The sequence below is a fragment of the Rana temporaria genome, chromosome 7, assembly GCF_905171775.1.
Source record: "Rana temporaria chromosome 7, aRanTem1.1, whole genome shotgun sequence".
NCBI lineage: Eukaryota > Metazoa > Chordata > Amphibia > Anura > Ranidae > Rana > Rana temporaria.
The window spans coordinates 50,788,968-50,804,020 of NC_053495.1; the positions used below are offsets into that span (position 1 = coordinate 50,788,968).

The 15,053-nt window shown below is 48.5% G+C and overlaps 1 protein-coding gene across 1 annotated transcript in view; it reads left to right on the forward strand.

Annotated features, from left to right (window-relative positions):
• Positions 1-2,836: 2,836 nt before the first annotated feature.
• The window catches only part of ISY1 (ISY1 splicing factor homolog), a 28,064-nt gene continuing 15,847 nt past the window's right edge, over positions 2,837-15,053 (forward strand). The window contains exons 1-2 of the mRNA XM_040359350.1: positions 2,837-2,976; positions 13,661-13,683. Of these exons, the coding sequence (XP_040215284.1) occupies positions 2,863-2,976; positions 13,661-13,683 (137 nt within the window). The 5' untranslated portion in view covers positions 2,837-2,862. The remainder of the gene's footprint in view (positions 2,977-13,660; positions 13,684-15,053) is intronic.

A 15,053-nucleotide genomic window follows, 5' to 3' on the forward strand; every position in this document is an offset into this window, starting at 1 on the left:
ACCTGTCCTCACCCAAATAAATAGGCTCTCCCAGCAGGCCACGAACCCAAGAAGATCCCTGACCATTGGCTGCCATACCCCATCTATTCCTAATCTGTCCTTGCAATGCCCTTGTCTTATCTAATGCCACCAGATATAAAAGGAAACAGTGCAGCGCAAAACCAATAAGAATATATATTCAGATGAATATATATATGTGTAAAGTACAATATAATAAATAGTGATAAAGTCCAAAAATTTGTGAAAAATCCAAAATGCCAGATCTTAGAAAATCTTCACCAGGTGACGATGAAACCAAACTTAAAGTGATCCCTCCACCAGTAAGAATGGGTACTCTCACCTCCACACATGGACCACTGTTTTACCAGATGGTCAAATAAGCAGATATCTCAGCATGGGAGACCAGGAAGCAAGCAGTCAATTAAGCAGATATCTCAGCATGGGAGACCAGGAAGCAGGGTAGTACTTCAAATCCTCATAAGTCAGCAGTACACACGGACCCGAACATAAAAAGGAATCAAAAATCTAAGTGCTCTCAGTTGGACTCAAACATTTATTTAAGATAATAAAAGCACAGGCTACTAACATTTAGCCAAAGTAAAAACGGCAGAAAGAAATGCAAGGCATATGTGGAAGACTTAGTTCCAAAGGATGGCAGCGAGCGACGTGTCTTCAGGCTTGCAGCGTCGCTCGTTGCCATCCTTTGGAACTAAGTGATCATGGGTGGCGCTGGCGCATGCACGCGCCTGGAGTCTCCCGCCCGCCTGCAGTGTGTCACAAGTGAGTCTGGCTCACCTCACCTCAGCCGACAGTCGCCGACATCTCCCCCGCGGAGGCTCCGCTCCACCACCGGTCCGGATAGTCAGCCAGCTGAGAGCTCAGCAGCAGTGCACCGACCGTGGCCCTGCGCAGGTGAGGAGCGGCATCAATCATGCATGTGTAGAGGACTGGAGGGAGAATTGGAACTTGGAAGTGTCTGGGAGTGGGGGGGGGGGGGGGCGGCCTAGTCTAGGGCTGGGGCTGGGTATGTTGTGGAGGTAGAGTAGTGACACTGTACACTGAATCTGATATTTTACAATATTGCTGGGCAGGTGGAGTGTGATGATATTAATTGTACACAGTATTGCATTTGCTGGGCCTGGGCATGTGGAGCGGAGGTGGAGTGTGATGATATTATTAATTGTACACAGTATTGCATTTGCTGGGCATGTGGAGGTGGAGTGTGATGATGAATGATATTGTATAGTATTGCTGGCAAAAAAGTCACAGTTACTTTGCTGAGTAACTAATTATTTTTTCAATGTAGTAACTGAGTCACTAACTCAATTACTTTTTCGGACAAGTAATTTGTAACTGTAACTAATTACTTTTTTAAAGGAAGATGAGCAACACTGCAGGTAAGCTTTAAAATACGCTTACCTGTAGGTACAAATTAAAAAGAATGAGCTTACTACCATTTTAACCACCTCAATACCGCATGCCGTCATATGACGTCCTGGTATTGAGGGGGGATATCTGAATGATGCCTGCTTCTTTTCAGCTGGTGATTCTGCGCACCATAAGAATGATCATAGCAGCAGTTTCACCGCTTGATCGTTCTTATAGGCAACAGGAGTGGACATCCCCCCTCCCGGCGCCATCCAGTACTTCTCCAGGCTCTCCCGTGCCATCGGGGGCCCAGAGAACGAATCGGCCGGCGCCGGATGACGAGGATAGAGATTTCCGGTGACCAAATGGTCACCGGTCATCTCTATGACTGTTGGAGGGCCGGGCGCGACGTTATGAGGCCATGTCCGGGTACCTGGAAGTAAACAAAGCCGCAATTGCGGCTGTCGGCATGAGATCTGTGATTTTTTTTTCACGATCTCATGCTTTTAAGCCTGGAGGAGAGATGCGGGGTCTTATTGACCCCACATCTCTCCATAAAGAGTACCTCTCACACACCATTCCTATTACAAGCGATGTTTACATTCCTTGTAATAGGAATAAAAGTGATCAATTTTTTTTTTTAAAAGGTGTAAAAATAAAAAAATTAAGTAAAATAATTTTTTTTTTTTAAACGCCCCTGTCCCCGGTAGCTTGCGCTTAGAAGCGAACACACACATAAGTCCCGCCCACATATGTAAACGCCGTTCAAACCACACATGTGAGCACTAGACCTCCTCTGTAAATCTAAACTGGTAACCTGTAAAAAAAAATTAAAACTTTGCCTATGGAGATTTCTAAGTACCGAAGTTTGGTGCCATTCCATGACTGTTCGCAATTTTAAAGCGTGACAAGTTAGGTATCTATTTATTCGGCGTAACATCATTTTTTACATTATACAAAAAAAAAATTGGGCTAACTTTACTACTGTTTTGTTATTTTTTAATTCATGAAATCATTTTTTTTTCCCCCAAAAAAAGGTGTTTGAAAAATGATTGCGCAAATACTGTGCAAGATAAAAAGTTGCAATGACCGCCACTTTATTCCCTAGGGTGTCTTCTAATATATATATATATATATATATATATATATATATATATATATATATATATATATAATGTTTGGGGGTTCTGAGTAATTTTCTAGCAAAAAAATTATAATTTTTACATGAAGGAGAGACGTGCCAGAATAGGCCCGGTATTGAGGTGGTTAAAGAATAACCCAGCCTGTCATAGTAATATCAATTTATATTAGGTTATATGAGGTTGTCAAGTTTACAGCCCATTAGCTTTGTGCATTTAAAAAATGGAAATAAAAGAAGGAAAGGAAACTCATTGTATATAACATGCAGCAGAAGCAACTTTTCTTTTCTGTTGAACTGCTATAGACAACTGCACTACCATCGTGTGATCAGCAGGTGGCGCACGTGGAACTTTAATGATCTTCCTGACAAGGCTTCTTTTGTTGACGTCATTTCCGGTGCGCCGGCCAGTGGTGGGGCAAGCTTCGTGTTTTAGTTGGTGCCTGGGAAGTGACACATTGCCGGAGATGGTGAGATACAGAGACATAGAATACTTTATAATGAGTGCGGGGTGTCAGGGAACTAACCTGCCGCACATACACTGCTTTCTACACACTGGAAGCGGATTACAGGCGAGGTGCTGCAGCCTCCAGTCATAGTACAAAGCTCTGCTCTGAGACTCTCACCCACTACACTGATGACGATTAGTGGTTGTATATCATACATTGTCAGATCTCTTTGCATCCTTTCTCAGCTTTTAAGTGATAATAAACCCAAAACAAGCACTTATATTGCAGCTGACCAAGTCTTACTTGTGATGGCTGCATTTGTTTCTTTTTTTTTTACATGCTTTCCCTTATTTTCACCTGGTGATCCAGCCAGTAAGTCTGTTGTATTTTAGCAGAACAAGCAGCCCTGCATGTGTAGCGTTTAAGAGGGTTGAGGGAAACACCACTGACAGGAGTGCTTACAAGGATCAGCCTTTATTTATGTAAAACCTTTATTTGAAAGGCAAAAAAAACTTGCTATAAAGTGTAAGCTGGAGTGTGGCTTTAAAGCGGTTCTCCACCCTAAAGTGAAGTCCCGCTGATCGGAACCCTCCCCTCCTCCGGTGTCACATTTGACACCTTTCAGGGGGGAGGGGGGTGCAGATACCTGTCTAAAGACAGGTATTTGCACCCACGTCCGGCCCGGCATTCACGGGCAAAAGACGGGCATTGCGTCACATCCCGTCGCCCCCCCCCCGTTGTGTGCTGGGAACACTTGGCTCCCAGCACACAGCGGGAGCCAATCGGCGGGCGCGGCGCGACTCGCGCATGCGCTGTAGGGAACCGGGCAGTGAAGCAGCGCTTCACACTCTGGTTCCCTCAGCGTGGATGGAGGAGGGAGCAGCAGAGTGATGAGCGATCGCTCGTGCTCTGCTGCGGACGGCGCTGGACTCCAGGACAGGCAAGTGTCCTAATATTAAAAGTCAGCAGCTGCAGTATTTGTAGCTGCTGGCTTTTAATATATTTTTGGGGTGGAACATCTGCTTTAATTTGTTAGTGTTTTTAAATCTGCTAGTCCCCTCATCAAAAAGTCCTGCTAGCCGCATCTTTGGAGCTGTGAAGGAGCGGCGTGTATACCGCTCCCGCCCATTGAAATCAATGGGACACCGCGGCTATACCGCCAGCAATGCGCCTCTGCAAAGGCTCATTGTGGGCGGTTTTAACCCTTTCTCAGCCTCTAGCAGGGGGTAAAACCACCCCGCTAGCAGCCGAATAGCACCGCAAAATCAGTGGTGAAGCGCAGCTAAAAATAGCGGAACTTTAGCGCCACCGCACCTCCCGCCCCAGCTGTCTATGTCCTCTTAGGAAAGTTCTCTCACTTCCTGCTCTGGAGACATGGCGGGAAGAGAGTAGAAACCCCTCATAGCAAGTGTTTCCAGTGGAAGATTCCTGTTCCAGTGACCGCTGTAAAATGCTGGATTTCTCATCACTTTCTGTCTCCGTTACAATGATTACCAGCACATATAGAGAATGAATCTTCACAGCAATAACTACCTGATGGGTCTTCCAACCCTTTCACACTTTATCCAGAACTACAGCAAAAAGTTTTCTCAAGAGACATATTATAACTCCTATGACTAAGTTGTCTACTTAAAATATATATATGTTTTTTTTGGCTGTCAAGAATTTAACGAAGCTTACCTGCAAAACAAGATACTTAAAGCGGAGCTCCACCCAAAAGGGAAGCTCTGCTTAACCCCCCCCCCCCCCCCCCGCTGCCACGTTTGGCACCTATCGGGGGGGAGTGGGTACTTGGTTTTGACAGGTACTCGCTCCCACTTCTGGCTGATCTCGCCACAGCAAAGTCACCCAGGAGGTTCGCTTCCCCCAGCGCCGGGCCATTCATAAAGCTTAGAGTGGAGTAGAGAACCGGCAGAACGGCTGCCGGTTTCCATTATAAGAAATGGCGGCGGCAGCACCCGAAAGCCGATTGAGAAATCGGCTCTGGTGAATACATCGACAGATAAGTGTCCTAATATTTAGTCAGCAGCTAGCAATACTGTATTTTTTTCTGAGCCTGGTGCTCCTCTTTAATACTTTGCTCATTATCAAGTGCGAAGTTGGATTTTCACTCTGTTGCTGAGCTATAGCCCCAGAAGTGAGTGAGATTCCCCTCTGCCTGCTGTGGTTTCATCCACTGGTGACATGACACAGCAGGGATGTGGGGTTGGCAGATTGAACCACAGAGCATGACAGGGGATGCAGACAGCTGACACACCTGTAAGTGTGTCGGTTGCTGAATATTCTTTGGGCGGTGTTCCTCTGCAAACAAGTCAAAATCCAAATCAGCGCCTGTAGAGGAGTTGGTAAACGTTTGAATGCAGATTTCAGGATAGCAGCACAATTACTTAAAAATTACAAATGGTGGTCCTCTGTAATAGAATCCGTAGGATACTCACCTCTCTGTCAGTCTTTGTCTCTAACCTTCACTCTCTTCCAGTGCTGCAGCCTCCATCAGACTCTTCAGCATTCTACCCTGCTGCACACTTTGACCCCTACTTCATTACAGGACATGGACGTAGGAGTCTCGCAGAGTGTAGTTAAAGCGGAGGTTCACCCTAAAAACAAGTATAAACCATTCCATCCAGCATACTGCCGACATGTACAGTATGCTTTTTTTTTTTTTTCGCTGTACATACCGCCGTACAGCTATTTTCGCCACCGGGTAGTGGATCCCGCGGGAGTGGGCGTTCCTATTCAGAGACTAAGTGATTAACGTGATGGCCAGAACTTCCCTCTGGCGCATAATGCGTGACACCAGTTTCCGAAAGAAGCCGAACTGCGAGTCGGCTATATATGGCGCCTGCGCACCGACGTTCGGCTTCTTTCGGAAACTGGTGACGCGCATTATGCGCCGGAGGGAAGCTTTTGTCATCACGTTAATCACTTAGTCTCTGAATAGGAATGCCCACTCCCAAAGGAGGCACTACCCGGAAGCGCGGAGTAGGGGGGGGTGCTTAGCTATACAACGGTATGTACAGCGGAAAAAAAAACAGCATACTGTACATGTCGGCAGTATGCTGGATGGAATGGTATATACATGTTTTTAGGGTGAACCACCGCTTTAACAATTTAGAGAGTAAGCAGTTTCAGTACATGAGGAGCCCATTCAACTACGCAGCAGCAGCTTTACCTGTCATCTCCTCCATGGATGTTTATATTCATACCAGAAACTTAAAGCGTTTATTAACACAATAAAAAAAAAAAAAATGGATCCTACTCCACTTGCTTACTGTGCACATATCCTGCCTAGGCGAAATTTCAGCTTCCGGCACTGCGTCGTTTTAACTGACAATTGCGCGGTCGTGCGACGTGGCACCCAAACAAAATTTACGTCCTTTTTTTCCCCACTAATTGAGCTTTCTTTTGTTGGTATTTGATCACCTGTGCGGTTTTTATTTTTTGTGCTATAAACAAAAAAAGTGTCAATTTAAATAAAAAAAAACGGGGGCGTGGCCTGGACGGGCATGTGAACAGTCGCAGTTCACGGAGCTCCCGCTACTGATCCTGCTACGATCCTGTTACCGGCAACATCCGACGCCAACGAGCGGACCAAAAGAGACAGCGCACTTCACGGACCTCGGCGGGGGGTGTCTGATCGAGCGGCGGGGATCCGAATGACCCGCAAACCCGAGAAAGGAGCCGCGGTCGGCTCGGCCATGGAGATCCAAGATGGCGCCGGGGGCCTCTCAGCAGCAGCGTGCAGTGCGCGGGCCTGAAAGACAGGCAGAGGCTGGAGGTAAGGCGCCCAAAACGGCCAAACACCAGGGGAAAGAACCCCCCCAAGGACATGCTATATTACACCCAAAGGCTGCAGGGCCCTACCAGCTCCCCGGCGCATACACAGCCGACGTGGGCGCAGAGAGTGCAGGGCCTCAATGGAGACTCTGCTATGGATGACACGCTGCCACTTGAGAGCTCCACGGACACTATGCAGGACATATTTGGGGAATTACAGGATGATGCCCCACAACCCACACTTAGTGAGATCCTCCGGGCGGTGCAGAAGTGCACAACTTCAGTTACAGCCTCTGTGGACGGCCTGAAGGCACAGTTTGGGGAGCTTACTGAGACAGTATCTCTCATGCGCCATGACCTCCAGAAAATTAGGGAGAGAACCACGGCTGTGGAGGGACGCATCAGCGAGGTAGAGGACGCGCTCCCACCCCTCACCAGGGATGCTAGGACAGCACTGCAGCAGTCCGCACAGGCCGCCGCAAAAACAGACGACATTGAGAACCGCCTGAGGAGGAACAATGTCCGCATAGTGGGTCTCCCCGAGAAGGTGGAAGGTAGGGACCCCACTACGTTCATTGAGACGTGGCTCCAGGAGACTTTTGGCAAGGAGGCATTTTCCACGCTGTACGCGGTAGAGAGGGCGCACCGAACGCCTCCCAGACCCCTTCCCCCTGGCGGCCCCCCCAGATCCGTCCTAGCCAGGCTCCTAAATTATAGGGACAAAGAAACCATCCTGCGGCTGGCCAGGGAAAGGGGATCGGTGCACTACAACGGTGCCAGAGTGTCGTTCTACCCCGACTTCTCAGCTGAGGTGCAACGCAAGAGGGCCAAGTTTGTGGATGTTAAAAAGCGCCTGCAAAGGATCCAAGTTAACTACGCCATGCTGTTCCCGGCCAAGCTGAGGATTACGGTGAGGGGTCAAGCCACGTTTTTCGAATCTGCCGCGGAGGCCGCACAGTGGCTGGACCACAACGAACAGGACTTGAGGAGACGCCGCGAGGAGGACAGGGGGGACTGAGGCCCTAGGGACACCCCTACATAGCCGCTAAGTTCGCCGCAGACCAGTTTTGTTGTTACCTGCAAGCCGGAACTTTACCTGATTTCACTTTGATAGCGTTACCTAAGAGCTTCGGAAGCTGAATCGCACCCCCTCTGGACTCCATGCTACAGGGGGGGGCCTACACGTATGAGCTATTTGGTACCAGCGACGAACCCCGGCCGGGGGAGTCTTCCCTAGTTTTTTGGTGCCCTGTTGGCACACAGGGACTGCTGGATCCACGCAACAGGATATCGACCTCTGCCCCGGACGGGGCCGAGAGGCGGACACGTATGTTTAATTGTTTTTTCTCCTTTTTATTATTGGTTATTTTTGATACTCTGCTCACAGACTTATGCCACATGATGCATGGTTACTTGATGGACCAGACCCGGCCCCGGCTGGGGCCTAGCTCTTCGGAAATGGCCTCGAGGCCTTATACCCTGGACGATAACTATTTTCAGACTCAGCTATGGCCACCACCCCGATAGTGACTTGGAATGTGCGCGGGGTACATGATCCACTGAAACGGTCTATGATACGGGCGGGCCTGAAGAAATTTCTCCCTGCTATTGTGGGGTTGCAGGAAACTCACCTTACCAAGGACACGGTTGGGTACCTGGGATTTTCCTGGGTGGGCAAGGCATACCACTCCACTCACACCTCATATTCAAGGGGGGTGAGTGTGCTGGTACACGGTTCCTTGGCCTACCAGGAAATAGACGCACAGGTTGACCCGCTCGGTAGATATGTCTTTCTATATTGCAAAGTATTTATGGTAACGATGGTTATTGCTTTTGTATATATTCCCCCCCCTTTCTCGAAAGAGGTGTTACAGCTTCTGCTGTCATACCTGGGTGATAAGTCGGATGTCCCCGTGATGATTATGGGGGACTTCAATGCATGTATGGATCCGAGGGAGGATAGGCACCCACCGGTTAGGATGCCCCAGGGGAGTAGGGGGACAGCCCTGAGCAGATTAATGGGAGAGGTAGGGTGGCTAGATATTTGGAGAGCTAGATACCCTGCGACCAAACAGTTCTCGTGCTTCTCCAAAACGCACGGCTCACTGTCCCGCATCGATCTATGTGTCGGGTCCCCGCAGGTACTTCATATGATCCCTAGGGTGGAATATTTTCCACGGGGGGTCTCTGATCACTCCCCACTTGTGGCCCACCTGGTCACGCGCCCGGTGTCCTCTCTTCCCAAGGCACCGTGGAAACTAAACGCCTTCTGGCTAAAATTGTTCACCTCCCATGACCATATTACCCGCAGAATAGAACAATACTTCCGAGACAACTGGGAGGGGGCGGAGAGGGCCCTGGGCTGGGATGCCTTTAAAGCATGCCTGCGGGGAACGTTCATTGAGGAGATTGCGTCCATAAAACACAACTCCTCTGCTCTTATGGAGCAGGTGGAGGACCAGGTGAGACGGTTAGAATTGACCTATGTTGTTGACCCCTCGGAATCCGCGAGGGAGGGGTGGATGTCGGCCCAGGACGCCCTGGACCGGCTGAGATCCTCCACCGCGGAGAAAAAGCGATTCTTTACCCAGCAGGCCTACTATGAGGAAGGGGAAAAAACAGGCCGCTTGTTGGCCAGAATAGCGAGGTCACAACAGGCGTCCCCGGCCATAGGAGCAGTTCGGGATACAAAGGGTAGGCTGGTGAATGAACCTGAATCAATCTTGACCGAGTTAGCGGCTTTCTACTCGTCACTGTACAGCTCAAGGGATGACTTCACGGACGAGGAGTTGCAGCGCTACATGGATGCGATAGCTCTCCCGGCCCTGAAAGAGGGGGCAAGGGCCGAGCTAGAGAAGCCGTTGACTCTGGAGGAGCTGGGGGAGGCGGTGGCCTCGTTTCCCACGTGTAAGGCCCCGGGGGATGACGGCCTACCCATGGAGGTGTATACTCAGTATGGGGGGATGGTGCTGCCTAGGTTGCTCGAGGTGTTTAACGCCTCGCTCGACTCGGGGGCCCTGCCTCCTTCCATGACAAGGGCGAATATTATCTTATTACTAAAGGCGGGCAAGGATCCTTTGGATCCCGGATCGTATAGACCCATTTCTTTGCTACAGAGCGACGTCAAAATACTTGCAAAAGTCCTGGCCATGCGCGTGAACAAAATTATTCTGTCCATCATACATCCAGACCAGGCAGGATTCATGCCATGCAAATCCACGGCGACGAATCTCCGGCGGCTGTACCTGAACATGCAGACCCCCTCGGAGGCCGTCGGCAGTAGGGCACTGTTGTCGTTAGATGCCAATAAGGCCTTCGACAGTGTCGGCTGGCGGTATTTATGGGCGGTACTGACCAAATTTGGCTTCGGCCCTAGGTTCCAGGGATGGGTCCGGCTTCTGTATGCTACACCTCAGGCGGCCATACGTATGGCGGATAGGATGTCCCATGCCTTTGCTCTGGGCAGGGGGACTAGGCAGGGCTGTCCCCTGTCCCCCCTGCTCTTTGCTCTGGCCATCGAGCCCCTTGCGGTCCTGGTGAGGAGCTGCGAGGCGATTCGGGGGTTCAGATATGGAGACATACATGAGAAAATCATGTTATACGCAGATGACATGCTCCTCTTTTTGGAGGATACGGAGGGATCTCTGCAACAGACCATGGCCATTGTTACTGACTTTGGCCGCTTTTCGGGGCTTACCATTAATTGGACTAAGTCAGCCCTGATGTTCCTGGATGGGGCACCCGCGCAGGGGGGTGGCCCCGCGTGCTCAGTACCCGTAGTGTCATCTTTTAAATATCTGGGGGTCTGGATATCCCCCACGATTACTGACTTCTGTAAATTAAATATATACCCCCTGTTATCCAAATTCAGAGACAAAATTCAAGTGTGGAACAAACTAAAAATGTCCCTGGCAGGCAAAACTAATCTCATCAAAATGATACTGATGCCCCAGTTGCTGTATTTCTTGCACAATGCTCCTATGGTGATCACCCTGAAAGTATTCAGAGTGGTCAACTCTCTATTCAGGCAGCTGCTGTGGGGCACCAAAACCCCTAGGATCAAACTTGAGCAGTTGCAGCGCCCGAAGGAGGGGGGTGGGCTGGCACTACCAAATCCCTGGATATATTACTTAGCAGCCCAACTCCAACATTTGATAGGAACCGCGGGGGTGCAACCCGATGCCTCGGCGGCTCTACTTATGCTGCGGGGATCGGGGGCAGCCTTGATACCAGAGGGGCTGGAGGCGTGTAAATTTCAAAAACCCAATAGGAGAATGCCCACATATGCGCTTGTCCAGAAGATATGGAACAAGGCTAGACAGCTCCAGGGAGTAACCGGGTTCACAGAGTTCAGTCCCATTTGGGGGAATGACGCCTATGGGGAGCTGGCCAAGCTTGAGCAGGGTCGCAGGTGGAGCTCCTGTGGGGTCACGCATCTCAAACATATCTTTAGAGGGGGGGCCCTACTTCCCTTCAGTGAACTACAAAGTAGATTTAACCTGTCGCACAATATGCACTTTTATTACATACAGCTACAGCATGCAGTGAGAGCGCAGGGGACAGCGGTTGAGTGGGTTCAGTCCCCCACTCCGGTTTTCCGAACGTTGTTTCAAGCGCAGGATACCAAAGGCATGATTTCGCAATGCTACAATATGCTCCTGTCGTCATTGTTAGAGGGGCATCCTATGAAGGTGCCAGAGCAATGGGAGACAGACTTGGGGCCGATTGAGGGGGAGGTATGGGAAGAGGCCCTGCTGGCGGTGAACGCGTGCTCGCTGAATGTGTCGCAAAGGGTGTCTCAGCTCTACATCTTACTCAGGGTGCATTACACTCCTGTCAAACTCTTTAGAATGGGCTGTGCCCCAGACCCACTGTGTGGTCGATGTAGGGCAACCCAGGGAGACTTGGTCCACTTGCTATGGCGGTGTCCAAAGCTCCACAGGTACTGGTCGGAGGTTCTGGCGACCCTGAACTCGGTATTTCAGACTAGTGTCCCATTGGACCCACTTTGCTGCCTCTTGGGCGTGTTGGAAGGGGCGATAGCAGAAGAAACCACTAGAGTGGCGTTTGCCAGGGCTCTATTCCAGGCGAGAAAGCTTATCCTTATACATTGGAAGTCAAGGGAGCCCCCGTCTGTTAAGGTCTGGGTACAACATGTGGGCAAGACTTTACTGATGGAGAAATACATCTACCAGCACAGGGGCAATGCAGGTAAATTTTTCAGACTGTGGGACCCATGGCTCGCAACGCCGGGGCTGAGCCCCGTGGAACTAGTTCAAGAGCGGTTACTTGGGGGGATGTAGAGACAGGGACTGATTTGCGGAGCCCCGGGCCTGCGTACATGGGCGGACAAATGAAGGGGGGAGAATGGGGAGAGAGGGCGGGGGTGGAGTGGAAGGGTCGGTGCCCAGATGGGTCTGTTGTCAAAACGATCGTGCATAAGTGAACTTACAAAATGCATCTGATGGTTGAACTGTATTCTTGAAGATATACTCTTTTGCAATTTTAAATGTACAATGTCATCTGTACTATGTTTATCTGTTGTGTGAGCAATAAAAACCTTTTTGATCAAAAAAAAAATAAAAAAAAACACTATTTTTTACTTTTTGCTATAATAAATATCCAATTTTAAAAAAATAGCAATAAGCGTATAGTGACTGGTTTGCGCAAAAGTTATAGTGCCTACAAAATAGGGGACGTAATTATGATTTTTTTTTTTATTATTAATTTTTTTTACTAGGAATGGCGGCGATCTGTGATTTTTATTGGGACTGCGACATTATAGCGGACACATCAGACACTTTTGACACATTTTTGGGACCATTCACATTTTTACAGTGAACAGTGCTATAAATATGCACTGATTACTGTATAAATGTGACTGGCAGGGAAGGGATTAACACTAGGGGGCGAGGAAGGGGTTAAATGTGTAGCCTAGTGAGTGATTCTAACTGTAGGGGGAGGGGACTGACTGGGGAGGTGACCAATCTATGTCCCTATCTACGAGGGACACCTCATCGGTCTCCTCTCCCTGACAGGACATGGATCTCTGTGTTTACACACAGAGATCCACGGTCCTGCTCAGTAACTGGGCAATCGCGGATGCCCGGAGGCCATCGCGGCCGCCGGGCACGCGGATCTTGTTCCCAGTAACGCGGCGGGTGCGTGCGCCCCCTAGCAGCTTTAAAAGATGAGGACGTCATATGATGTCCTGTCAGAACAATTGTACTAATGTGCCGCTGTGTTATATGATCCAGTGCATGTTATATGACCCAGTGCTTGTCCTGTGTCATTTGGCCCCCTGTAACGCCTAAAAAAAAAATACCTGTCTGATCCTGACAGTTTCTCCCCACCCCTCTGTAAACTGACCACGGTGTATGCTGCTGAGACCAGACACCGTGGTCAGTTTACATAGCTCTGTCATCAGCAGTCTGCTATCCCCTCTGCTCCTGTGTTCCCTCCCCTCTCTGTGTGTAAGCCTCCCCTCCCCCTCCTGCTTCTCTCAGAACACTAACCTATATAAACAATCAGCACTGCCTTCTATTGCAGTGTCCCCCCCTGTGAATGATTTATAAATATAAATGCTGTAAATACCTAATTTAAAAGCCGAGATTGCGATCACATGACCAGCCAGCTCTCTGCTCCTGTTCTCCTCCCCTCCAGACTGACATCAGCACAGGAATGTCAGCCCTGCCTGCTGCATCTCTCAGAGGAGGAAAGGAGAAAGCTGGCCAGTCATGTGATCACAATCTTTTCGGCAGTGAAATTAGGTATTTGCAGCATTTATTTACACACAGAGGGGGATACTACAATAGGAGGCAGTGCTGATGGTGTATACAGGCTAGAGAGGCTTAACAACCACTTTAATCAAATTTACTGAAATAATATCTAAAATTTTGTAACTTATTTTCTGTTTCCTTTTTTACAGGCTCGTAATGCGGAGAAGGCTATGTAAGTGTCAACGATTTCTAATATACACTACGTTTCTTAAATGATGATTATTTTGAGTACATCAGTTATGCCCTCTTATGCCCCGTAAACACGATCAGTTTTCTTGTTGGAAAAAGTCTGATGAGAGCTTTTGGTTGGGAATCCCGACCATGTGTATGCTTCATCAGACTTTTTCCAACAGGAAAACTGCTGGAAAAAGATAGAGCAGGCTCTCTTCTTTCATGTCAGGGAAAAAACTGATCGGAATTTCCGATCGTGTGTACAAATCCCAACGCGCAAAATTCCTATGCATGCTCGGAAACAATTTGACGCATGCTCAGAAGCATTGAACTTAATTTTCTTGGCTTGTCGTAGTCTTTTACATCCCCACGTTCTTTGCAGTCAAAATTCCACCAAACTTTTGTGTAACCGTGTGTGAGCAAGGCAGGCTTGAGAGGAATTCTGTCGGAAAAAACATCCAACTTTTTTCCGACGGGAACACCGATCGTGTTTGTACAGAGCATAAGGATAGATTTGGACATACATCTAAATCTCCCTCACCTCTGAAGCTCGAGCCGTGCTTGGTTTGTGCTCCAGAGGCAACGGGACAGGCAGTCAGCAAGCGATGTGAAGCCTCCACACCTGTTTTAACCTAATTTTTCCCAACAAATGCACCAATGCCTTGTGCCTTGTAGCTGTTGCATATAACCAGCCCTGACCGCTGCCTATTGCAGCTTAAAGGCGGGTGGCAAATGGACGAATCAGCTTGGGGTACCGACATATCTTACCTGTCTAGGGATCCTTGGACAGGTAAGTGTCCTTATAATAATAGTTAGCAGCTATAGTTTTTTTTTTTTTTACAGGCTGGAACTCCACTTTAACCACTTAAGCCCCGGGCCATATTACTGGTCAAAGACCAGAGCACTTTTTGCAATTCGGCACTGCGTCGCTTTAACTGACAATTGCGCGGTCGTGCGACGTGGCTCCCAAACAAAATTGGCGTCCTTTTTCTTACCACAAATAGAGTTTTCTTTTGGTGGTATTTGATCACCTCTGCGTTTTTTGTTTTTTGCGCTATAAACAAAAATAGAGCGACAATTTTGAAAAACATTAACATTTTTTACTTTTTACCATAATAAATATCCCCCAAAAATATTTAAAAAAACATTTTTTTTCCTCAGTTTAAGCCAATACATATTCTTCTACATATTTTTTTGTAAAAAAAAATCGCAATAAGCGTTTATTGATTGGTTTGCGCAAAAGTTATAGCGTTTACCAAATAGGGGGTAGTTTTATGGCATTTTTATTTAATATTTTTTTTTACTAGTAATGGCGGCGATCAGCGATTTTTTTTTTTTCGGTACTGCGACATTATGGCGGACACTTCGGAC